The sequence below is a fragment of the Saccopteryx leptura genome, chromosome 2 (genome assembly GCF_036850995.1).
Source record: "Saccopteryx leptura isolate mSacLep1 chromosome 2, mSacLep1_pri_phased_curated, whole genome shotgun sequence".
Taxonomy (NCBI): Eukaryota; Metazoa; Chordata; class Mammalia; order Chiroptera; family Emballonuridae; genus Saccopteryx; species Saccopteryx leptura.
In genome coordinates, this window is record NC_089504.1 from 314,320,370 (window position 1) to 314,347,421 (window position 27,052).

Here is a 27,052-nt window from a genome sequence, read left to right on the forward strand (position 1 = left end):
TTTCCTCTCCTGATACTCCCTCTCACGTAACAGGAATGCCCTGTTTCTCAGGAGGAACTCCTTCAGAGAAGGCTTACACAGCAAGCAGTGGGGTCCCTGGTGACACAGCTCTTTCTGTACACCCCAGAGCACATGGGACTGGCTTGGAGGGAGCTGAGGGGGAGGGGTCCAACAAAGCCATGTGTCCCTCCAACCTCGGCCAACCACCACCCAGTCTGTCCTCCTCTGCCAGACTTCTCCAATCACCTCAATGTTTTAGAGCACTTAAGAGATGGTTCCGCTCAGAACACATGGTAGGACAATCTTTTATGACAATACATGCAATGCAAAAGCAAAACCTTTCCAATGAATGGACCTTAAAGAGTCAAAAAAAAAAAATCAATAACATGTGGTGACGATTCATGGAAAAGACCTCGTGGTTTTCGTTGACCTGAACCTCAATATTTGCCTGTGTTATGTGTCTTCTAAAAAAGTCAACAAAACCTGGCTTTGTGATTGACTTGCAAGGAAATGGTCTATTTACAGTTTATGGGATTGCTGTGTTCCATTTACGGAGATGACATTTAGGAGTGACACACACACACACAGAGAAACCTAGACTTTGCCTCAATACAACCACACACCTGACAAGTAGATAACATTTTAGAACTTTTCCCAATGCCTCAAGACTTCACAAGCAACGAGTGGGTCTTACGTAGTCGTTAAAATCCATTCACTCATTCACTCAAAAAATAATTACTACATGCCAGGCACTATTCTAGGTGCTACAGACACAAAAATGGACAAAAATCTCCCATACTTTGAGGGACTGACATTCTTGTGTCAACAAGATAACATCTAAATGTGGATAACATTTTAAAATATGCATTCCAAAAGAAATGCCCAGAACAATGCATTTTAGCATGTTGCTTTCCCTATGATGTTATTCTAGAATGTGCACTGGGTAAAATGACTCCCCTCCATGTTTCCCACTTGGCTTTTCGAACATCCAGGAGAGAAAGAAAGGTCAGGTGGATGCCCCTCAAGCTCCACAAAGAATTCTACCCACTCAGGCCAGCCTATTGGGGTCAAAGTGGCAGGAAGCCCAAAGTGAGATCTGAAGTTGTTGGAGCAAGACAATTAGTTACATGAATGTTCATAATACCATTGTGTGTGTGTGTGTGTGTATGTGTGTGTTAGCAATTTTCCGTAATAAAAATATTTAACTATTAAAAACAGAAATTCAGCAACTGTCCTAGGTGGGCATAGAAGGCCTCTTGAGGTTAAGGGCTCCTCTGTATTTGAAGGTTTAAGCAATTTAAGCAGAAATGAATAACCATCCATCAGAAATACTCTAAGAATGACTTTTGCATTGAATAAGAAATATAGCAAGGGCAACCTGAGGTTCCTTTGGCTATTTAAGATTCTATATTTTAGTGGAAAAATCTAAAGTATAATTGAAAGCATGTGAGCATGGATTTGGGCTAATTCCAGAGACAGTACATATGGACTGTGGTCTTTTTCCTCTCTGATGCTAACCGAATGTCATGAAAGCAAAGACAGATTGTCATTTCTATCTAAGCACTTAATAATCATTTTCATAATTATTTCACAGTATTTACTCTAAATCCTTTCTTCTTTTTGTTTCCAAAAACCAGATTGCGTCAGCTAACATAGATGCTTACAGCTATTGTATTTCGTGATGTTTGTGAATTTCAGCCCTTCCTCCCGAATCTCAGTGGCATGAAAGTTACCTTCAAAACAATGTTCATTTTCTAGGAAAAGCTCCACACACAACCTCTTTATCTGCAGCTGATTTAAGTATGCTCCCTGCATGGCGTCCTAATCAAACCTTTGTTATCTGCCATCAGATGATGCCCCTCATCAGCCAAGCCTGCGACCTTCTCCTGGCTCATTTAAAAGGCTATGCGGAATCTGGGAACGCTTTTGACATCCAGAGGTAAGGTCTACCCGGCGACATTACAGATGAGAAATCACATTTGTGAATTGCTGCTTCTTATCACGGTACATAATTGCTGGACAATTACCCCGAGACCAGCAAACTATGGAAATGCTAGACGCTCACAAAAGCACAGGGGCAGACTGGTAAGTAGAAATGAAGCCCACAGGAAATGTAAAGCAAATGTGAACACCACCCCGGGCGGGGGGTGGCATGTTGAGGGAAGCCTGGGGTGGGCAGTGGTTTGTGGGTGGACACGCCCTCCGACATCCACAGACCTTGCAGTGGGCAGGAAACACGCTGGACAGGAAGGACAGGGTCCTGGGGAAAGTGCTTGCATTTCTGCACCCAGAAAGATTGTGGTACTCCTCAGCCTCAGAGCCATGACTTAGCAGTGACCCCCAATTTAAATAGCTGGGGACCTGGCTTTTCTCCTAGTGGCCCTATGCTCAAGTATGGCAGGTTAGGGGTAAGGTGGAGGTGGCGGATAAGCCAGCAGCCGACTCATTTTTCTCATCATTGCTAATAAACTAACAGTATAACCATCACCAGCATTTAAATCGTACCATATTGTTCACAAAATTCTCTTGGACACATTCTCTCTGGTCATGAGATGCACGAGTTGGCCAAAAAGAAGGTGGGCACAGCATCTACCAAAGGGGAGTAAATGACTCTTAAAACCCTTGAGTCTAGCCTGACCTGTGGTGGCACAGTGGATAAAGTGTCAACCTGGAAACGCTGAGGTTGCCGGTTCAAAACCCTGGGCTTGCCTGGTCAAGGCACATATGGGAGTTGATGCTTTCTGCTCCTCCCCCTTCTCTCTCTCTCTCTCTCCCCTCTCTATAATGAATAAATAAAATCTTTAAAAATAAACAAATAAAAATCAAAAAAAAAAAAAACAAAAAAAAAAAAACCCTTGAGTCTTCCTTCCACCCTCAGGATCAGATGAAATCCCATCCAGTCGTCAAATTGTTGTTTCCGCAGTAGCAGGGAGATGAGTCATCGATTGTGGGAACGTTTTCAGTGAAAACAGTCAGAATAAAAGAAGTCATCTGGAGATGCCATTTATTTCCCCATGATAAGTTGTTGGTTATAGACTTCACGAGGGGGAGGAACCAAGTGCATGCCTCTATCAAACCACGGAAACCGTCCTTTTAATTTGAAGAGGATACGAACACCCAGTTGTTAGCCCTTTTAGAAATAATCTTACTCCTATGAGATAACAAACAAAGATCATCCTAGTTTAAGATGGCCATTTGGGGGGGCCGGGTTTCCTAGACTCTAAGAGATTCGTTTTTCTAGAGTTACCACCAGACACTTTTCTGTCTGTTTGTTTCTAAAACACAACGTGTGTTTTCTGTAATAATATAATATGCTCATGAAGCTGGTCCCAGAGTGTGTCTTGATTGATTGGAGTGTGAGGGGCCATGAGGAGGCAGAGGGGGAAGGAGCTAATGCAACTAGACAATCAGGTTGTCAATGCACCCATCACAATTGTCTCTACATCAACTCATCATTAGATGCTGGCTCTGAACAGCTTTGAGGTGACATGCATAGGCTTTGGGTCCGCTATCTTCCCTCCACTGTGGTAGAGCACACACTACCACAGTGTTTGACTGTGTTTGACTGTGTCTGGCTGATGTCAGCTTTACATTTTACATCTCCTCTGGTGGTCCACTGTCACTACTCAGAGGGTCTGAGCCCTCCCCCCGGCTTCTCTGCCTCCCCCTCACTGCAGACCTACAGGCAGCTCCTCTTTAGAGCAGGTGGGCGATGGAGGCACTCCCGTTCAGGTGGGCGATGGGCAGGCCAACGGCAGAGTCCCTTCGAAAAATCAATGGTTCCCTCCCCCGTAGGTGCTACAGCTGCTACAGCACAGACGTGGTGGCCAGCGTCGCCTTCGGCACCCCGGTGGACTCCCAGAAGTCGCCCAAGGACCCCTTCGTGAAGCACTGCAGGCGTTTCTTTGCCTCCTCCATCCCCAGACCTCTCCTGGTTTTAATCTGTACGTACAGGTCCTGCCAAGGGCGGTGACACGGGGCTGCCGCCAGGTGGGACATGTGGGTAGTGCCAGGCAGCTCTCAGGATCCAGCCTCTGCCACTAGGGGAGGGCACTCGGGGGTCTCTGGGAGTCTGCCCTGCAGAGCCCTTGTCTTCCCAGAGCCTCCCAGTCTCCCTGTCACCAGCTTGGGGCCACTTCCCACCAACACAGGGGCCCTGGCCTCTCTCACTATCCCCGTAGGGAGAACAGCAGCCGAGCCCTCTGCCAAGGCTTTTGCATGCATCGCCTCATTTAGAGCCTGTATCTACCCTATGAGAATGGTTTTCTTATCCTCATCTTACAGATGGGAAAACCAAGGCTCAGAAAGGCAGAGCAGAGGCTAGAACCTAAAGGCTTTGCTGGGCATATTTCTCTCCACCAGCAAAATTCTCTGCAGAAGACTTCTCTGCTTGAGGCCCAATGCACAGGAAACTAGACATCACAGTGACGAGTGACTAGCAAGTTACCTAATGCTATGGAGACCAGTCAATTTACTTTAATTTTAGATGTAAGTTTCTACCCTCTGGCCAACTCCAGTTTCTTCTTGCTTTTACGGCAAAGTAGTGAAGTGGTTAGTAATTATTGCCATAATTTCCAACCATTTGCTGGGCTGGTAAATGCTATCCATCCCTCGGTCGGTTTAATTTCCATTTCTGAGTCAACGTCTGTGGAAGCCCCTGTCGCCTCCAGCCATTCCATACTGAGATCTTAGGAGTGACAGAGGAGGTCCAGCAGCCTCCTCCTTTACCCCCCACCCCCACCCCAGGCTGAGTGGGCCCATCTTGCCGTCAGACACAGCGCGGTGGTTCTGCTGTCCCATGCTGCAGCCACTCTGAGCCTGTCTCCCCGCCTGCCGGGTCACGCTGGTTCGGGCTCTGACTCTTGAAAATGGGCAGAGGAGGCCCTGGCCGGTTGGCTCAGTGGTAGAGCGTCGGCCTGGCGTGCGGGGGACCCGGGTTCGATTTCCGACCAGGGCACATAGGGGAAGCACCCATTTGCTTCTCCACCCCCTCCCCCTCCTTCCTCTCTGTCTCTCTCTTCCCCTCCCGCAGCCAAGGCTCCATTGGAGCAAAGATGGCCCGGGCGCTGGGGATGGCTCCTTGGCCTCTGCCCCAGGCGTTAGAGTGGCTCTGGTCCCGGCAGAGCGACCCCCCGGAGGGGCAGAGCATCGCCCCCTGGTGGGCAGAGCGTCGCCCCTGGTGGGCGTGCCGGGTGGATCCCGGTCTGGCGATGCGGGAGTCTGTCTGACTGTCTCTCCCCGTTTCCAGCTTCAGGAAAAAAAAAAAAAAAAAAAGAAAGAAAGAAAGAAAATGGGCAGAGGATTCTGAGAACTTGTGAGTCCAGAACTGTCCTCCCCCAGCCCAGCTTCTGCACAATGCCTGCTCACAGACGGAGGATTCAGGTGGTAGCTCTGGGGACAATTAGCTGGGGGGAGGAGGGGAATGCAAATGACCAGAAAGTTGAGAAAGCAGATCAGCTTCTACTGCGTGCTAAGATCTGGAGCGTGGCCTGCAATCTGTTCTTTCTTGATGAAACACAAAGAGCTTGGGCCCTCATATCAGGACCTGGAAAATGAATTTATAGGCACGAGATTGCTTTCTCAGGGGCCAGACGGAAAGCGGGGATTCAATTGTATAAATGTTTATCGAGTGCTCGTGAAGCACAAGGAACGAGGTGGAGTCCAAAGGTGGAATGAGAGACAGCCCGTGCTCTAAGAAGTGGCAGTTCAGGGAGGGAGCCAGGCCTTTGAGTGACTCTAATTCAAGGCCAGGGTTTGCTTCCTGGCAACAGGCATCTAATCGTCTCGGTTTATTATCGCCCCCTTCTCAATGCCACTTTTGTTTTTCTCTTTCAAGTATCATTTCCATCCATAATGGTCCCACTGGCCCGGATTTTGCCCAATAAGAACCAAGAGGAACTGAATGGCTTTTTTAACAAACTCATTAGGAATGTGATTGCCTTGCGGGACCAGCAAGCTGCAGAAGAGGTAACGTGTGTTAATAGGACACAGTTTTTGAAATGGGATGGAACCTGATTTGGCATCGCTGTCTCTTTTCTTTCTCTTCTTTCCCGACCCCGCCACCACACCACGCCGTCCTGTATGGGTCTACCTACTGCCTCGAGATTTCTGGGGAGGGTAGAAAGAAAGGAGACAGATCAAGGAGGACAGAACAAGAAAGAGAAAGGGAGGGCAGGCAGGAAGTATGGTGGGGAGAAGCCCAGGTCAGTAGAATTAAAGCTGCCCCCCCCAAACTCATGGCCTATTTTAAGCAGCACCCCCAGCACAGGTGATAGCCGCCCTCAAAGGAATCCTAATATGCCCACGTGCACTTTTCATCAGCACATTCTTTCCATTGGGAAATGGCCAGGGTGGAGTTTGACGCAGACCGATGTTAGAGAGGGGTTTGGGCAGCCGTCACCACCACCGTGTTTCCTTTCAGCTCAGAGGACGTTCCTACAGAATTTGAGGTCGAGGGCCCTCTCCTGCATCATCTGAGACCTAGAGACTTCTTTCCTCCTTACAGACTTGCACTATGCTTGGCACAAACTAGGAATTAAGGAAATATCTGTTGAATGAACTTGGCTGAGAATGGAAGAAGGACTTTTTAGTGTTAAGGAGAATTGCGATATCGGATACGCTACGCTGATATCGATGCCTGCGCCATGCTGTGCCTCAGGCCCTGTTGCGTGCAAGAAATTGCTTAAAAGAAAAGACAAGGCTGCAATATCTTATCCTGAATGGAAAGTTGTGGCTTTAAAAGTGTTTCCTCAAAGGCTGGGTGGCTCAGAGAGATTGACAAGGAAAGGACGTGAGGTCCCACTGTGGCAGCTGTGGCTGAGAATGAAATCATGGGGTCAAGGAGTGGCTGGAGGATGGAGCAGGGTCCTCTGGGAACGAGGCAGCATGGGTGTCCAGGTCTGGAAGGTGGGGAAGGTGGATACAAGCTCACGACCCCTCGGCCCACCCCACTGTGAACTCAACCTGATGCCCGTGAAGGCATGAGAAGGATGAGCTACCTGGGAAGCCTAAAAAGACAGAACACTCATCCAAGGGCCATGCTTCTCCGGAGTGACACTGGAGCCCGGGGAAGGAGGGTGAGGACAACCTCATTTCCAAACAGTGCTGCTACAAAGGGCTCCCCGATGAGCGTCGGGTCACTCGCACCACACCCCCACACCCCACCTCAACCCGAAACCCACGGGCTGTGGAGTCAGGCTGAAATTCTAAAGCTGTCGCACCAAATGGCTTACTAAGAGGTGAGGGGTTATTAAAGATCCAATTACTGGGATTGCCTCCAGCTTTTTCCCTTTATAAACTTGAGAGCTATTTGTTTCAAACAATGAGTGGATCTGAGAAAAACCTCCCAACCACACAGCCAGGGCTGCCTGTGTTCAAACAGAGCTATACGGTTACTAAGAAAACTTGCTTTTAACCCATCTGAACGCGGTAGACATTCCATCAAGCAGATGTGTGTTTGCGCAGTGGAAAACGCAGCACAGATGTTAAAAGGTAAATATTTTTCTAAGCTCTAGCCGATGGGTGGATTAGACACCTACATCTATCAGGATGTGTGTTTTTCTTGGGTATAACCATAAAGCAGCCGTGGTTCGGTCCTAAATGGGCAGTGTTCAAATAGCCCCCGTGATGCAGAGCAAATAAAAGAAAGCCATCTGCGCTAATGCGCCTCTCCCCGCACAGGCCCTGGAGGGCAGCCCTTTCCAGCCTCTGGAGTGGAGGTTAAGACTGACTGGTATAAGGCTCGATGGCCCCATGACAGCCTGTCTCGGCCGGGAGGAGGGGAGAGGACGCCAGCTGCATCTGCACCCCGGGAAAATCCAACAGTGTGAATGTGGTGCCCTCCTTCCTATCACTATCCCCACCCCACTCCAGCAAAGCCACGAGCAAGCCTCAGGGACCACAGCTGTATCACACAGCGAGGGGTTTCAGACATGCCAGCTGAGAGGCCTGGGGTCCCAGGCTGGCATCCAGGAGCGGAGGCAGCAGAGGGTGTCACCTGCCATGCATGCCATTGTGCCCTGCCTTTGCCCCACGGGGCCAGAGCTAGCAGTGGGCCCATCATGGCCACCCAGATGTTGACCTGGCATCAGAAAGGAAGCCGGGGTAAGCCATCCCTTGAGGACACCATTTGGAAAGCTGAATGAGGAGGGCCAGGGTAGAAAGAGGCAGCTAACTTGGCTGAGCCTTTGCCATTCTCTCGGCTACTTCAACCTGAGCAGGCTGGCAGGATGCTGAGGCCCCGCCTCCTTAGTCTAAAGGCTCATGATGCTCACAGGCTTAGCTGTGAGCCCTGCTGGTGTCTCAGCAGACACCTGCCAAGGTCACAGACCTGGGAAGTGGAAGAGAGGCAAAGGTCCCGTGAGCCTAGGTTCCTGCTCCAAACGGCATATCATTGTAAGCAAATCCAACACAGCCTTCCTCAAATGAACTTACTGCATTGCATTTTTATTTATGGAATTATTTATTGCAGACCTAACAAGTGCTCAACACAATACCAGGCCTGGGGTAGGGGCGGAGCTCAGGGTCCCGTCCTAGAGATACCTCTATTTTTTTTTAAGTGAGAGTAGGGGAGATACAGTGATAGGCTCCTGCACATGCACCCGACCAGGATCCACCCAGCAACTTCCATCTGGGGCCAATGTTCTGCCCATTTGGGGCTACTGGGAACCAAGCTATTTTTAGCACCTGAGATGGAGGATCAACGAAGCCATTTTCAGCACCCAGGGCCAAAGAGCTTGAATCAGTCAAGCCATGGCTGCGGGAGGGGAAGAAAGAGAGAAAGAGAAAGGAAAGGGAGAGGGGTGAAGAAGCAGATGGTCACCTCTCTTGTGTGCCCTGACAGGGAATTGAACCTGGGACTTCCATATGCTGGGTCGACGCTCTACCACTGAGCAAACCAGCTAGGGCCACCTCTACTCTTATAGAAGGAAAAAAAATCAACCACACATGACATAACAATCTTAAAGGACAGAATTAAGTGCTAATGTATGTGGCACAGATAATTCATGCAGTGGAAACCCAGAAAGCTGAGAAAATGCTACAAGTAATGTACTTTGAAATTACAATATTTTGTTGGTAGCTCTGATACTCTCCTTTTGCCGTTTAATTCTACAAACTTCAGAAAAGAGTAACATATTGTTTGCCACTCATCACATTAAAGAGCTTTTCCAAGAAGGGATGTGCCAGGGATATACGGAGTCAAGGCTAAAATAATATGTAAATGCTTCTATGGTTATAACTAGTGATAGTGAAAATATAAAGAATATGCAAATCGCTGATAAGGAAGATAATGAAAAATGGTAAGACAGCTCTAACCATTGAATGGTTGCTTGAACCCGCTTGAACGGGGTAGGGGGTTACCTCTTGGTAACCCGCTTGAACAGGATAGGGGGTGACTGAGAAAGAAAAAGGGACCCATATGAGGGGGCTAGGCTCTGGGATGTAAAGTGCAGACTGGAGACTTTGCAGACAAGCCTCTCCAGAGCTAGTGCCCCTGCCTCCTGCCCCCTACTCCAGGTTCTGTTAACTTCCTGCTCTGTGATGAAAATATGGCCACCCATAGAAGCCCTGAACTGTGCATAACTGAACAATGGAGCCCATGCTTTAACTTAAATCTATCTATATGAGGCTTTGTCTTACTGTTGGAAAACCAACCAACCAACCAAACCAACTAACCAAGCCAACCAATCAACCAATCAAACCAACCAACAGTACAAACATGAGTCAAGTCAACAGGGGGGTTCCAGGTTCTCGCCATCTCAGATAATGCCGAAGTGAGAATCCTTGTTCTGTTCTTTAAACACTGCATGTGCGTGTCTTCTTCTGTGCTCCAAGAAGTCCCACGTATGCGGCCCCAGGCCAAAATGTGCATTTTCTTCTGTCTTTTAGAGGCGGAGAGACTTCCTCCAAATGGTCCTGGATGCCCGACATTCTGCCACCTCCGTGGGCGTGGAGAGCTTTGACATCGTCAGACAGGTCTTCTCCAATGAATGTTCAGCGGGTCCTTCCCAGAAATACCAGCCCAGACAACTGTCCAAGCCTTTGACTGTGGACGAGGTTGTGGGCCAGGCCTTCCTCTTCCTCATCGCTGGCTACGAGATTGTCACCAACACACTCTCTTTTGCCACCTACCTGCTGGCCACCAACCCTGACTGCCAAGAGAAGCTTCTGAGAGAGGTGGACCATTTTAACGAGAAATATGTGAGTACTGGTTGGGTCCAGCAGCCTGCGTGAAATCCACACAGCAATTGATTTTGCGTGCGTCGAAGTGAAACTTATTTTTCATAATTGCCTTGCTCCAGTCATATTCTAAGTTTATAAGATGAAATAGGGCCGAGGCCCCCCTGCTCCATCTCTCTGGGGTTAGCTTAGTGGGATGGAGTATTCAGAACAACAGAAAGAAAAAAAGAGAAGAAAAATTGTGCACATGCCTTCACTGTTTGGGCATGGCTCAGGGAAGCTGCAAAGTCCTCGTGGGCTGCGGTCAAAGATCAGGGGTGGGGCAGAAGGTGTGGTTTCCTGATGCTCTGACTGTAGGGTTGCCATACTCAGGGAGGCAGGTGTGAATCAGAATAGGGAGCCAAAGTGGAAGGCAGGAGTGGGCATAATAACAAAGACTGGGTGAATGCAGATGGGGATGTCTATAAGTGGAGTCAGGTGATGGGGCCAGTTGGTACAGAGTCTAGACTCTGAATCTTCCTTCTAGAGGAGACCCCTCCTTGCTGGACTTAAAGCACACCTTCAAGGGCGCTGAGGTAAGCTACTCTATCCCATCATTTTTTTTCTGGATGCTATGTGCATAGTGCTTTGACTTATGAGTTGTTAAAGAAAATCATTTTTTAAATCTGTGCATTCAAAAAAAAGACTACCATAATAGCATCCTTTCTGTTACATTCTGATGTAGTTAGTACATTCTGGGGGGGAGGGGGGGTCCATGCTGTTATTGGAACTATTAGGATTTTATTTTTTCATATATTGAGCTGAAAACTGCTTCCCAGAACATTCCACTTCTTTATTCCACTGGGGAAGTAAATGCAAGGTTAGCCTCTTTCCTCCAATGCATGAGCTGTGTTACTAATTGCTGCAACTTTTGGCTCATCATGAGCTTACTACAGTCATCCTAAAGTTCCATGATGTTATGACAACGGCCAAGCTGGGCCTCCCCGTCCCACTGCGTGTGCAATTGATATTTTGAGCTTAGATGCAAGCGTTTATATTTATCCTTGTGATTGCTCAAGTCAGTCAAAATAATTTTGAATCTTGATTCTGCCATCTGTCATATTAGCAATTCCTCCAGCTCTGTGTCATCTGAGACTTGCTAAGCATGTCTCTTATTTCATTCAAGTCATTGATTAAAATGTTGAACAGGACAGGGCTCCCCTCCAGGTTCACATTGATCCATTAATCAATATTCTTTGGGCATGGAATCTCAACAAGCCATGAATCCAAATCACCTTATGACCCACTCCCACCACCTATCAGATCCTACTTTATTGATAGTTGTATTTTTTTTAATTGAAGAGGGGGAGGTGGGGAACCAAAGATGATTGGTGTATATACTGCAAGAGAAATAACAGGAGTTGAAGGGCACCTCTATTAGGATGTATTTGCTGGGTTTTGTTTAAAAGGGGGCGGGGCTTATTAAGAGGTAATTGAGCAGCTTTATCTGCTAAGATGTGGCTTCAGGAAAATCTTTCTCCAGGCTGCGCTCAGGCCCCAGGTCCCAGTTCTTGCTTGTGCTTCCTTAGCCCTGGCCTCATTCTCAGGTATACTCTCCTCTCGAAGCCCCAGGCAGCCCACAAAGAATGTGTGGACCACAGGTTTCCTTGCTCATAATCAGTGGAGCAAAGGGTGTCTGTGACCCCGGATTCTCGTTAAGAGATGTGAGGTTCACTCCATGGCGATGCATAGGTCACTGCCAATTCTTAAAGCAACAATTGTGGCCAGGGGGATGGGGGGACGAATGGGCTCAAACCAATCAATCGCATCCCCCAGAGTCAGTCATACTCCAGTTATATGACTGAGAACTTGGGAGGACACTTCCCAGGGGAAGTTATGGCTGTTGTTCCAGGAAGGCAGTCAAGACCGGTCTTAAATAAACCAAAGGCAGGCCACATGAAAGACTTTTCAGCATCTGGTGAGTGCCTAGCAGTTGGCAGATATGGCAGCAGGTTACACAGGTAGAAGTCATGATCCTCACCATCAAGGAATTTAATCACCCATTGAAAAATAAAAACAAAAAGCAAACGACAAAAAAATAGGAAGAAAAAAAAGAAATTGTGTCTATTAAAATAATATTTCTCTTCCAAATAAAACCCTCCAGGGAAATAGAGGGCAGCAAATAATCAAGTCAGACTACTCTCTTTATTGGCTGAGGCTAAAAGGTAGAGAAGGGCAGATTCAGGCCCAGCATGAAACAAGACTCTTTCCTGGAAATTTTAGAGAAAGTCTCACGGCATCACACTGATAGAGATTGGTCCTGGGCCCACCCCTTAACCAATCACCGTGGCCAAGGAGAATATGACGCTTTGATTGGCCTACACCTGAGTCACTCTCCCCATCGCTGAAGTTGGTGTCTACGTGGGATTCCAGTGGATCCCCAAACCTCTGTCACTTAGCAGCTTTGTGGGGTGGGGTGAATGGCTGCCGAATGGCCAGAAAACAGTGTGTCTGCTTGTGTACATAGGATCCACGGTTCCCAGATTAGAAGCTCCCACTTTCAAATTTACCCTGAAGGTTTAAAAACGGACTTGCCCAAGTCAGTGGTTACAAGTCCAAGAGCGCCTAGGACAGCCTGCTCTGCGTACTTCTAAATGACGTGTGCGTGGTCTGCTCTGATGTACTTCTTGTAAAGGATGCGGCCACTTCATACCAAGTGTCCTGCGATGTCCACAGAGCCAGGCGCGGTTTCCCTATTGGTTAGAATAAAGACCCGAGTGCCAGCTGGCCTCAGTGCACCCTTTCTCCCGTCAAGATGTGAAATGGGCCCTGGCCGGTTGGCTCAGCGGTAGAGCGTCGGCCTGGCGTGCGGGGAACCCGGGTTCGATTCCCGGCCAGGGCACATAGGAGAAGAGCCCATTTGCTTCTCCACCGCCCCCCCTCCTTCCTCTCTGTCTCTTTCTTCCCCTCCCGCAGCCAAGGCTCCATTGGAGCAAAGATGGCTCGGGTGCTGGGGATGGCTCCTTGGCCTCTGCCCCAGGCGCTAGAGTGGCTCTGGTCGCGGCAGAGCGACGCCCCGGAGGGGCAGAGCATCGCCCCCTGGTGGGCAGAGCGTTGCCCCTGGTGGGCGTGCCGGGTGGATCCTGGTCGGGCGCATGCGGGAGTCTGTCGGACTGTCTCTCCCCGTTTCCAGCTTCAGAAAAATACAAATAAATAAAGAAAGAAAGAAAGAAAGAAAGAAAGATGTGAAATGGTCGGAGGCGCAAGTCACTAACTCAGGTGCCCTGCTGTCAGCAGGACTGAACTTCTGGCACGCATAAGGATACTCATGGGTCTTCCTGCACTACTGAGGATTATCTTAGACACGTTTTACCGCTCACACATTCTATCTGGGATGACCCCATCTTTCAACACCTGTTTTTGACCCAAGTGGTGTTGATTGCCTTTCTCCTTTCAGGGTAGAGATTTCTGTTTCAGCTTATAATAACGGGTGTAATCTGCTTTATAGTTCATGCCTGTGGGCTGTTTCATTGTAAGTCATATGTGTTTGCTTCCAAACCATCTGGCTTTGGATCAGCCTGGCTTTCCCTCCTCTCATTCCACCATCAAAATTCAGCTTAACACCCCCTTTCTCAAGCCACCCAATCTCTTGGAGAACTCTCTCTTTCCCCCTGTTTTCTTACACATATTGATGAGGAGGTATATTCATGAAATTCAAGAGTTGAGATGGGAAAGATCTGGACCACTTGTACCACTTGTGAAATTAGGAAAGCTCTGATGATTTAACAAGACCTTTGTAATGGGAACGCTTCACTGTGATCTCCAATACCTGATATTGAAAAGGATAAGAGAGAGGGGAAAAAATAACAAAAAAAAAGAAACCTTCTTTCCATATAAATTGTTTTTGCTATAGCATTAGCACTTTATGTTAAAATTATCGACTTTTGATCTGGCTAAACCATTCTCTTTTTTTCTCTTTGGTGCCGGACTGTGCCAGCCAAAATTTATGACCCATTTTCCTCCTGCTTAATTGTTGTTATAAATCTGTGCAGAACCCAGTTGTAAATTTATCACAAATTGGACTAGATTGATAGATAGCTTTTCTTTAGGATAATTTGAGCATAGTTATGGCTTTGAAGGAAGGCCACTTTTTTTTTTTTAAACTCCTCTTGAAGAGCTGCTTTGTAACCATGATAAATATCTAATTAAAATACAACTTACTCTTTTTCTCTTAAGGATAAAAGAACATTCAGTGCTGGGTATTTTAGCTGATTAGCTCACGCTGCTAATGTGAGCACGGTTGAGGATTTGTTTCTTGGAGTGGCCATGGGATCTCAAAAGGGGGTAAAAAGCATATTCATAAATATACATCCTTTGTCATGGGGAGGGTATGTTGAAAAAAATGTAAATAGCTTAACACAAATTTATCCTTACTATGGGGGGAAAATGCCTCCCAGTTTGGAGTCCACCCAGGGTCACATTCACACAGGAAGTAGGGCATAGTTGACTTTAAGATTCAAGTGAAGAGCCAGACCGGGCGGTGGCGCAGTGGATAGAGCGGCAGACTGGGATGTGGAAGACCCAGGTTCGAGACCCTGAGGTCACCAGCTTGAGCACGGGCTCATCTGGTTTGAGGAAAAGCTCACCAGCTTGAGCCCAAGGTCTCTGGCTCAAGCAAGGGGTTACTCGGTCTGCTGAAGGACCACAGTCAAAGCACATATGAAAAAGCAATCAATTAACAACTAAGGCAGGGGTCCCCAAACTTTTTACACAGGGGGGCCAGTTCACTGTCCCTCAGACCATTGGAGGGCCAGACTATAAAAAAAACTATGAACAAATCCCTATGCACACTGCACATATCTTATTTTAAAGTAAAAAAAAAAACAAAACGGGAACAAATACAATATTTAAAATAAAGAACAAGTAAATTTAAATCAACCAACTGACCAGTATTTCAATGGGAACTATGCTCCTCTCACTGACCACCAATGAAAGAGGTGCCCCTTCCGGAAGTGCGGCGGGGGCCGGATAAATGGCCTCAGGGGGCTGCATGTGGCCCGCGGGCCGTAGTTTGGGGACCCCTGAACTAAGGTGTTGCAACGCTCAATGAAAAACTAATAATTGATGCTTCTCATCTCTCTCCGTACCTGTCTGTCTGTCCCTGTCTATCCCTCTCTCTGACTCTCTCTCTGTCTCTGGGAAAAAAAAAAAAAAAAAAGATTCAAGTGAAGAACTGGAAATGGGTTTATTCCCATTGGGAAGGGTTACTACCTCCGTCTGCTCTGATCTCGCTGTCCCACATTTTAGGAGGAGGAAGTTCAGGTACACGGGGTAGAAGTGGTTCATCCGATGCATCCCGTCCCTACAGATGCTAACAGCACAGCAGAACACAAATCAATAAGGTACAAGGAAAGAGGTAGAGACAAAGAACAATGTGGAGCCCTATAGTCCGACTGTACAACAAAGGCAAGAACTGGGACGCCAGCAGGGTGAGTCCTGCGGCCATAGACTGAAATACCAGCCGGCAGTTTTGTTAATAAATTTTTAAATAAATTAAAACAGTTTCAAAATTATTCCAAAAATAATGATGCCACTCTTATGTTACTGAGTGAGAGAGAAAGTGCTGAGCAAGCTACCCAACCCTGGGTGTCTTTAGAAATGTAGTGCCCACAACCCTAAAATTATCGGGCCTCCCTACACAATTTTCTCCAGGGTAGGAAGCCAGGGAGAACTTTTTGGGTTGGTTGAAGGTCATTTTCAAGGCATATGAAGATGGCAACCAGGGCCGTTTCTCAGTAGGCACGGGTACACTGGTCTGTGTCACATACAACAGGCGCCCATCAGACTGGACCTTTTAGGCCGGCAGCTCCATCTGGACCTGAAGCTCCCCTAGTGAGTCAGTGTAGATGGTAACTTTAGGTCCCAAAGGAGAGGCCATGTCAAAGTACTATGGTCAAAGAAGCTCCCCAATGCTGTTTCCCTGGGGGTCTAGAGCAGAATCTGTACTATTCCTGCTGCAGGAGCAGCAGCCGCAGTGGGGGAACCTGGGAAAGTGTCTAACATGCCCACTTCCTGTTCTTTTTTTTTTTTTTTTTAATTCATTTCACATGATACTACATTTAGGTAATTACCTTTTTTTAAAAATTATTTTTATTTATTTATTCATTTTAAAGGAGACAGAGAGAGAGAGAAGGGGGGGAGGAGCAGGAAGCATCAACTCCCATATGTGCCTTGACCGGGCAAGCCCAGGGTTTTGAACCAGCGACCTCAGTGTTCCAGGTTGAAGCTTGATCCACTGTGCCACCACAGGTCAGGCCCACTTCCTGTTCTTAATCTCCACCCCCAGAGTAGACTCTCTTGCCCTCCCTGTCATCCCAACAACTAATACCAGAGCAGAGAAGTCTTCACAGCTGACAAGAGTGGCCTCTGGTGTGTGTGTGTGTGGGGTGAACCTGGAACTCAATATTGGAAATTATGATTGGTGGCCCTGCTACCAAAGCACTCACTCTTGGGAAGGCAGAAAGAAGACAGGGTACGAGACACATCTGTACCCCATCAGTAGACACTCAAAAGCCCCCAAAGCGGGGTCACAAGTCAACCTGCATCAGATGGCAAAGCCCCAGTTTTCAACTGCTTACATAATTATTAGACACACACACAATAGTCTCTGTGATATAAGTCATCTGCCCATTCTTTCTGCAGGGACACCTGTAGGAAGGTAGATTGTGACTCTCTATGGCCATCTGTACTTCTTCATGCCAAGAACTTCCTCTGCCACCACCCAGGGGTCCACTATTCCACATTGCCAGGGGACATCCAAGGCTCATACCCACATGACAATCAGGGAAACTGACCTGCCTTGACTTTGGACTGCTCCTAGGAGCCTTGGCAGTGGCAGCCACTACCCAGGCCTTGTGCCATCCAGGAACTCAGAGATCCACTGTGACCACTGACTCTTCTTCTCTTTCTTCTCCCTTCTCTTCCAGCCCACATTTTGGATTCCTTTTCTCTCTCCCCTCTTTAAGATTTTGGAGCATTACTTAGTCTTCTTGACTCTTGTTCTGACTCTGTTCCTGAGACTCAGAGAGACACAGAGGCTTCCTGCTGGCCCACTGTCTACTTGGGGCCCCAGGCTGTCCCCAGAAGCCTGTAAATTTGCACAGTGATGTCCTGCATGCGTGCAGCAGGGGTGGTCACCTGGGAGGCGGGTTGTAGAGCAGGAAGAACCTGCAGGTGTTTTTCTGGGCCGCCAGGCTTAATCAAGTGGAGCACTTCGGCACTTGCAATTTTTAGCAATTAATGCTCCGTGTGCCACTCCGCCTCGAATCCCTGCAGAGCAGTTCTGTCGCGGCAGAGGGAGAGGTGACCTGCAAAGAGATGGTCCTCCTGGGAACAGGCCACACCAATCAGCATTTATTTGGTGCCTTTCATGTGGCAACTCAAGAGTATTTTATACTCAATATCTGGGCCTCTAGAGAGGCCAGGCTTTGCTAAGCAAATAAGCTGGTGGGGTTGGTTTCCACAAATCCAGAAGAGCAAGAATTTAAAATAAGCTTGGGCAGGTGAACTCCGCAGATGAAGCTTGGCATTCTGTGGGTCCACTTGGCATTGAGCTAGATTCTCTACCGAATGGCTCATTTGTTTAACTATTGCTCACTTTATGGGCTCTTAAAACATGAAAAGTATGAATTTTACTCCCCACAATTGGCTTTTGGAATAAAGAATAAACACACACTTTTTTAAAAATGTCACTGGACTCCACTGACCAAAATCACTTCTCCACCAGTAGAGCAGAGTGGTATCGGTCAGTGGCAAATTTGAAGACTCCTAGTCCCTGAGAACTCTTTCTATCAACCCATCATTAGGCTTTAAATTTCCCCATTAGGGTTTCTTCCTTTGTTTCAACCCATTAGCCATCATTAAAATGCCACCACTCTTGGGAGGGGTAATACACTCAAGTCCCCAGGAACTCAGTCTGCTCGGCACACTGGTATATTCCAGGGCCTCCAACGGTGCCCAGCACAACAGGTGTTGAATGAATGAATGAATGCTAGTTCTCACATTCCTTTCTAACGAGAGGCTACCTGAAAGCAAACTGGAGGTGGGAAAGCCTGGGGAGACGCCCAGGAGGAAGCATGTGGTCACTACATCCCGGTAGACTGGAGTCAGAGAAGGCCAATGCCAAGGAAGATGAAGGCAAGTGAAGGCAGCACCCAGCAGTCCCTACAATCCTACAATTGTGTCCCCACAGGACTTTCGTGGGGTACTTCACATACCCACCCATTCATGCCAAGGAAAGGGAGGAACCAGGGCCCTTGGGCTCCAAGAGGGACCTTCAAGACCATCTAAGGCAGTCTCCCATCCAAGACAGACATCTTGAGAGATCATGCTGCTCTTCTTGAATGCTCCCAGGAACAGGGAAGAAATTTACTACCCATGGTCCCCCTAATATCTTTGATATAGGTCTTTCTACATCGAATTGAAATCTGTCCTCACTAATTGCATACCTATGCACCTTCGATTACTCCTATCTGAGTTCACGGTGTTTATCTACTAACAGCAAATTAACAGCTTCAGCCTAGGGGGCTACTTCCCTGCTCACTAATAGCCAGTCACTGAGCATCTCAGAGACAGAGGGAGGAGAATTGAAAAATCAGTTGAGAATAAAGGACTTTTCTAAAATGTTTGCTTGTGGTCCAGACATGTAATTTACTCTTAAGTTTTCTGGTAAATCTGTTTTGCCCCAGTACTGTGGGTAACATTGTGTGTGTGTGTGTGTGTGTGTGTGTGTGTGTGTGTGTGTGTGTGTGTAGCTTTATGCATTATAGCTAAATATGGGATGTGTGAAAATATAACCACACGAGCCTGTTAGGCCAGCGTATGAATATTCCAGATCAGAGAGGAAATTCGACTCCCCTATGAATTGCAATGTGGAAGGTTTATAAAGTTAAGCACTTAGAATTCCGTCTTTAGAATTTAAATATTTAGACTGGGTCTCTAGGACACAAAAGGCAATGCCTGTTTCTCAATAGCTTAATTTGATTTTTTTTCCCCCTTTTGGTAGCAAAAGTTGTTTTTCAAAGCCTCATTCCTTGAATGTTCCCTATAGGAGGAATGTAATTAAACTCCACCAGCCTCCCCCTGCTGGGACCAGACTGGGGCCAGAGCTGTGGGAGGCACAGAACAGATACCCTGCGAAAGGAATCCTTATTATAAAGATGAGAAGAGAACCGACATCCCTCTGGTTATGAATAAGGAGCTTTAGAGAGCCACCTAGGCGCTCTGGCAATGGGCTTAGTCTCGAAGACATTTTCATTAGTAATTTAAGGCCAGAAGGAAGAGGATAAACTCCTTACTTCCTCAGCTACAGGCAAGAAGTTCAGCTCGATGAGAAAGAAACTCGTTGGAGTGGTTAAGAAGGAGGGAGGTCCAGGGGAGGGTGATTCTGCAACAAGAACAAACATTTACATGGAAATGGCACAGTGAGGTATGCTGGCCTTTTCACCCATGATGTTTGGGGTCCCACTCCTTGAAGGCAGTTTTCACCCCTCCTTGGGAACAGGCACTCGCTGCCCAGCTGGGAGCAGAGTCATAAAGCTCTCTCTGAGGGAGCGACTCCCAATTACACTCAGACCAAACCTAGACTCTCTCTGAGCAAGGAGAAAAAAGGGGACCCGAGACCCGGGTCCGGTCTCAACCTTTCCGATAGCATACACTGTTACTCACTGGCAATGTGGCAAGGATAAATGGCATAATCTCTTTGCTCCTCAGTTTTCCTGTCTGTGTAATGGGTATATGAGTATACAGCTCATGAGATTGTTGTGAGGATTAGGGGAGCGAATCCACCTACAATTCCAGGCACACTGCCGGCCGGCATTCATACCCATGTGACTGTCACCCCACCCCCACTGTGCCTCAGTTTCCTAGCATGTCTGTAAAGGGGAGTTTCCAGGCTGCCTTCTGGGGTAGGGGCCTGAAGCTATGCTGGCACAGCACTTCTATGGCATTGAGAAAATGCCAACTACCCGGGTGGATGGGGGCACACACACCCTCGGACACCTCTGCTGGCACCACCTCTGACCTGTCATCCTGGCTCTCGGGCCTAAGGATAATAAGTGTTCCTGGGTTTGTTGTGACTTTACCCCTCATTTTTTGCGTGACATTTTCCAGTCCATTCTCTGAGGTCACGTATTCTCTTTCTTCGTGGCCCACACAGTGTAAGATGAACACATGGGCGGTTTCAGGCCTGCTAACTCCCTTCCCCCCCATCCCTGGAACATTCTTTTTTTTTTTTTTTTTACAGAGACAGAGAGAGAGTCAGAGAGAGGGATAGATAGGGACAGACAGACAGGGACAAAGAGAGATGAGAAGCATCAATCATCAGTTTTTTGTTGCAACACCTTAGTTGTTCATTGATTGCTTTCTCATATGTGCCTTGACCACGGGCCTTCAGCACACCGAGTAACCCCTTGCTCGAGCCAGCGACCCTGGGTCCAAGCTGGTGAGCTTTTTGCTCAAGCCAGATGAGCCTGCGCTCAAGCTGGCGACCTCAGGGTCTCAAACTTGGGTCCTCCGCATCCCAGTCCAATGCTCTATCCACTGCGCCACCGCCTGGTCAGGCCCTGAAACATTCTTGAAACAGAGACATCTTACCCCAGGGCTGCTTTCTGCCTGCACAGACAGCTTCTTGATGCTTTTCTCCCTTCCTTGTGAGCTGATCTTGTCCCAGTCACTAGAGAATGTCCTTCTCCTGCCGGCCCAGCCTTTCCCTATGGGTCCCATGCCCCTGGAACTGTTCACGAGGTGCATTTCCTTGTGGTGTATATGTGTCATGTTCCCTGGTAGAGAGCACGCAACATGCACCTGAGCATTTGTCCCGCAGACTAATCGCCAGCCTGGCCCTCCCTCTGCTCCTTGTTGCTGGGGCCGCTCTGTCCTCCCTCTCCCTGGGTCTCTGCTGGACGCCAGGGCTGATGCTCTCCCTGTGGGGAAGGGGGGGCAGCCGATAACTGCTGCTGAGGGCCATTTTCATCTCAGGTCTGGGGACACAGTGGGGAGCTGGGAACAGCTTTACATCTTGAGAATGCGAAGAGGCCACCTGCCCTTTCTCCCAACAGGACCCTCTTTGTGCCTGAGTCCTGATACCTCTGCTACATGCAGCTGCTCTCCTGTGGGGTCTGCATTGCAGGAGTGCCTTCCTCTCCAAATTCCCAGTTTCCAACCAAAGTGGGCCTAGTTTTTAGAATAGACCCCAGCCCACCTGTAGGCAGAATCGGACTTTAGGCAACTAGAGAGCTTCTAACAGTTCCGTCTCCCAGCCCCGTGGCCACCAGACCAGGAACCCACACGCAAACCAAGGCCCAAGAGCAGCCAGATATTTGGGTCCTCACGAACATCTACAAATGGCAGGTGCTTGGGGTCCAGCCCGGAGAGTCTGATCTAGTGGGCCTAGCACGAGGCCCACCATCACACTTCTTTAAGTGACACTCCCCCCGCCCCAAGTGACCATAAGATACAGGCAGGGGGAAGGACCATCGCCACACTCTCACGGGGTGTGGATGCCAAGGTCACGCTAGTACTTGGGGTGCAGTATTAACAAGACAGCTCACTTTATAAATATTCTGCATAATTACTGGAGTTGCTCTTTGCTTTTTAGAAAAGTCACTTAGCGAGTCAGCAGGAAGTAATGGGTTTTCTGTGGCCATGCTGGTCACAGATCCAGCCCATCCACAGAGCCGAGAAACTAAGGCCTGGCAAGACCCTCCAGGAGTTGCTCTGAAAATGACGGTCCTGAGACATGAAAGATATGAAACCCAGGAGGTCATCTGCTCTGTGCCCCACGTTCAGGAGAAGGAGGGGCTAATTCTCCATCTCACAGACAGGACAACAGATGCCTGGGAGGTTCCCTCACAGACCACGAGTTATCTCAGAATTCAGGGAATGTTTCTGGCTGCCCTGAGTCTCAGTCTCTGTGTCTCTGCTCGCTCTGTCTCCCTATCTTTTCTCCCTCCCTCACCTTCTCTCCTTCCTCTGAAAAGCTCCTTTAATGATTCCCCAGTCTGGCTGCAAATTAGTGATTTATAAGCCTGAAAGACGCTAACGATAGCGGTCACCACCACCATCATCATAACAGTAAACATTTATGGAGCACTATAATTATTCATAATAATTTTTATGTGTTAAATAAATCTGACCTAACTCTATAAAGAAAGAAGTCCTACTAAACCAAGGATATTATGCAAATTAGCAATCTACTAGAAGTGCCTAATGGAAAAGTCTCAAGTTCCACAGCACACGTGCACTCGGTGGCTGTGTTTATGGGTTCGTTTCACTGTGGGTCCCTTATACAGTTTCCAGGGGGTTTTGTCCATCTTCTCGGTTCTCAGCCTGTGGCCAGGGGCCAGGGGTAACCCTCTGCTGTCCATGTTGGCTGTTTTCATCAAGGAGCGATTCTTTGGAATCAAGTATTCAATATCAACGAATGTTGATCATTATAATAGAAATAATAATATAATATTGCTTCCATGTCTAGTGCTAGGTCAAGTGATTCTAACAACCAGTTTGATATTTTCTCCCCATTTTAAAGATTAGGAAATTGAAACTCGGAGATTAAATGACTTGCTCAAGCAGAAGCAGAATCAACGTTTGAACCCAGGTCCACAGCCCCAGCATTCCGTGGCGCTAACTGGGGAATGACCGGGAGGTCTGTGGCAGATAGGTCTAGAAGAGCCGTTGTCCAAAGTGGTTTAGCACAGTGGTTTTCAAACTTTCCACACTTGGGGATGGTGAAAATAGGAGAACTCTCTGGGGGACCACTAAGGCAGAAATCACCCCGTGCATAAGTGAATTCAACTGAGATTATTGGGGCTATAACCCTTTGAGTAGGGGTTTTTTTTTTCATGCTCACTGACCCCCAGGAGTGATTTTTTTTAAAAATAAAATCAGTTTAGCCTGACCAGGCGGTGGCGCAGTGGATAGAGCGTCAGACTGGGATGCGGAAGACCCAGGTTCGAGACCCCGAGGTCGCCAGCTTGAGTGTGGGCTCATCTGGTTTGAGCAAAAATTCGCCAGCTTGGACCCAAGGTCGCTGGCTCCAGCAAGGGGTTACTCAGTCTGCTGCAGCCCCACAGTCAAGGCACATATGAGAGGGCAATCAATGAACAAGTAAGGTGTCGCAATGCGCAACGAAAAAACTAATGATTGATGCTTCTCATCTCTCCGTTCCTGTCTGTCTGTCCCTGTCTACCCCTCACTCTGACTCTCTCTCTGTCTCTGTAAAATAAAATCAGTTTCAGTTATAGTTTTATTAACTTAAAATCATGTTTGTTTGATAACCAATTTATGGAAACAGGAAGAACATACATTTTCCTTTTTTTAATGTTGCCTTACACATTTTTAAAACTCTGGAGGGTCAGGAGTAACAAGGACGTACATGAACGTTTGTACTACTCAAATGGATAACCTTCATACAACATCAGGACAGTTAACTCTTTTGTGGACCAGCATGAAATTTCTTGTGGACCGGTCCAAGGACCGGTGGTTGAAAAACACTGGCTTCACACACTTGTAGACACACTCATGACCATTCGTTAGCTCTGTGGCAGCCAGACCTCTGTCCAGGTGTTGGGGAGTTCCCAGAGTCATTTTTTCCTCTGTCTTGGGTGTCCTCTCCCGTCCTCTGTCACCAAGTAGCCAAGGACATGATCAGAATTAAGTGGCATTTTTACTTGTATCTTCAGCTTTGAGAAACTAAGAAATCCTAGTAAGTTGAGATGCGTCTTTACTATAAAAAGAAAAACTAAATTAGTTTCCTTCAATAACCAATAAACAGATCAAGCAACATAAAAGTCCACAGCAAAAGAGAGAAAGAAGCCTAAGCCGAAAGGTCGAGTTTCTTTTTACTTAGCGTTTGACCAATTTACATTCCCTCCCCTCCCCTTGGGTATCTTAAAATAAAATTCTATCGATATTTCCATGTAAAAAAATTTTCTATAAAATCTAACGTATCAGGGATTTCTCAATGCATTCTGTCCCTTGGGTTTCAGGCAGACGGTGTCTTCCCTTGGGAATAATTCATATGTTGAGCTTGTCCTCTATCACTGTATCTAGTTACAGTTTTCTCCCTGTCCCTCAAAGTTTTGCTCACTTAATCAGGTTTGTGGTGTTCCGACAAACGTCCTTCTCAGGGTCCATGAGACTTCTGTTGACACAGGATGTAATCTAATTAAACAAATCCTATCCATTGCTGGCTTCTAAACAGCATCCACACCTGCCTTTCTCTTCTACAACTGCAAGAAGGGATGAAAACACACCCCATGCCTCCAAAGCTTATTTCCCAGATCAAACGTCAAAGCCTTTGGAGACGCAAGGCAGGTGTTTTCCTCACTCGTTCATTCATTTCCATGTGGATCAGCAGGAATAAGAAGGGGCCATGGGGTCAGTCCATTCCAGTGGGTGCTCCATCTTGGACAGAAACTTCCAGAAATCAGATCCTCCTAGCTGTGCATGTCATCAGAGACTTCTCCTTCCTCAGCTGGGAGAGAACCAACGGCCAAGAAAGAAACAGATTTTTCCTCTTGGACTTCGTCTTCCTTGGACTTCTTCAGAGAGTCTGAGTCGGCAACCTTAGAAGGAGTTTCATATTCTGTGGCCCCTCCCCCATCCTCCTTCCCCTGTTTTTGGGCAAGATTACTCATTCTTGCTTGTTGACCCCGAGTCAAGCCCAGTGGTTGACACCATGAGTGCAGCGTTCTCCTTGTCATCCCGTCCAGGCACTTAGTAGGTGCTCAATGTTAATTGAATGAAGGCGTGAAAGTTAGAAATCATTCCACCTATTGCCTTTGTTTTGAAGATAAAGAAACTGAAGTAAAAGACATTAGGAGGCCAGCCAAGGTCACTCTGGGTGTGGTTACTTGACTGCCACGCCCCTGCTCATTCCTCTGTGTGCTCTGACACTGTCCTCGGCAGACAGAGTGTAGAGAGCAGGGGTCCCCAAACTTTTTATCTAGGGGGCCAGTTCTCTGTCCCTCAGACCGTTGAAGGGCCGGAGTATAAAAAAAACTATGAACAAATCCCTATGCACACTGCACAGATCTTATTTTTAAGTAAAAAAACAAAACGGGAACAAATACAATATTTAAAATAAAGAACAAGTAAATTTAAATCAACAAACTGACCAGTATTTCAATGGGAACTATGCTCCTCTCACTGACCACCAATGAAACAGGTGCCCCTTCCAGAAGTGCGGTGGGGGCCGGATAAATGGCCTCAGGGGGCCGCATGTGGCCCACGGGCCGGCCGTAGTTTGGGGACCCCTGGTAGAGAGTGTGTCCCCACCCCTGCCCCCAGGCCGGAGCAGGGATAGTTTGCCTTTGTAGCAGGGGGAACAGCAGCAGTACTCCCTCAGAGTCTGGTATTTTCTCTCCTGCATGAACAAAGAGTCCTTTTTCAATCATATCGGCCTCACCTGCCTTTCTCCCTGCAATTTCTGCAGCAAACAGCCTCCCTCCTGAGCCTGGGCCTGGCATTCTTCAAAAGACTCCTTACGGCCATCTGGCTCCCTGTCCTCCCTCAAAGCTGCTGCTCTGAGAAACACTTTGCAGATGTCATGTGCCCTCCTCAAGATTTCGCCCCTCCCTCCCAGAACAGACACCAGTATTTCTGCCACAAGCAGGATTCCACTTTCTTTTACTATTATTATTATAAATGCTAAAAACAAACCCAAAAACCAGCGGAGTACCAGGAGCCGCTAAGAGAATGACAGTCATCAATTAAGAAATGAAGCAGATCAGCCTGCAGATATACCATCCATTTCTATTATGCTCTGAATATTAAATGAGCCAACTGGTAGACATTTCGACTGCTCCGCCACAGGAAGGAAACATGGGGAAGTGGGTCTTTCTTCCCCTTGGTGTATAATCACCAAGAAACGGGAAGGCACAGAGATTAAAAATTAAAGGATCTTTCTCTTCTTGCATGCCCAGTCCAGCTAACCTTCACAACGCAGTTTTTATTGGTGGGAAACTGGCAACTTCCGGGTGAAAGGCAGGGGAGTTCTCTATTTCACCACGGAGCTGTGTGTCTCCCGAAAGGCGTGAGAATGGAGGAAAGCAACCCCAAGCCACTCACTGGGATTGTTCTCGGAGATTCTAGACCATCCGTGGAGCCCCTCGCAAAGACCCAGGCCCTGCGCATCTATCTGTAGCTGCCGCATCCGGGTGCACCACCGGTAATCAGCGCCGCCAAAATGCAAAGCGAAACTCTTATCAGAAGGTGTCATTTTTTTCCCCCTAAATGTCATATATACAATTTTTATTGGAGCGTGATGAAAGATAGTGAATAACTCAACATAAATTTGCATAATATAATACAGCTGTTAATTTATGATCATATTAAAGCCCAAAGTTTTGCCATTTGGGGCGCTTAAAAGTCTAAATACTTTGGAAACTTTCCCTCCGGTTTGCTGTTTATTTATTACCCGGGAGCTGCCACATAAAACACAGTTGTCTGGTTACGTTTAAATTTCCGATGAATGGTGAATCATTTTTCTTTTTTTTGTATGTCTCATGCAATACTTGGGACGTACTTATACTAAAAATTGATTCATTGCCTATCTGAAATTTACACTTAAGTGAGTGATTGTATTTTTATTTGATCAATCTGGTGACTCTATTTTTACTTAATGAACACTGTCAGCCTGCGTGCCCTTTGCTGGCAGGGAGAGGGGCACCAGCTGCTGGGACCTTGGTACCTTCAGGCAGGGTTAAAAGAATCAGATTACAGAGGCACCAGTGAAAAGGGGGAAACTGAGGCAGGCAGCACTGGCAGTCTTAGAGCTATGTTTTTCAAACTTTTTGGACCACAACCCATCATGACAGCTCAGGACAGTGAATGA

The 27,052-nt window shown here is 47.5% G+C and overlaps 1 protein-coding gene across 3 annotated transcripts in view; it reads left to right on the top strand.

Annotated features, from left to right (window-relative positions):
• TBXAS1 (thromboxane A synthase 1) overlaps positions 1–27,052 on the top strand; it is a 132,094-nt gene that overhangs the window by 81,344 nt on the left and 23,698 nt on the right. For all 3 annotated transcript variants that reach the window (XM_066366180.1, XM_066366181.1, XM_066366182.1), the window contains 4 exons: positions 1,851–1,939; positions 3,796–3,944; positions 5,837–5,967; positions 9,889–10,200. In XM_066366180.1, coding sequence (XP_066222277.1) covers positions 1,851–1,939; positions 3,796–3,944; positions 5,837–5,967; positions 9,889–10,200 — 681 coding nt within the window. The remainder of the gene's footprint in view (positions 1–1,850; positions 1,940–3,795; positions 3,945–5,836; positions 5,968–9,888; positions 10,201–27,052) is intronic.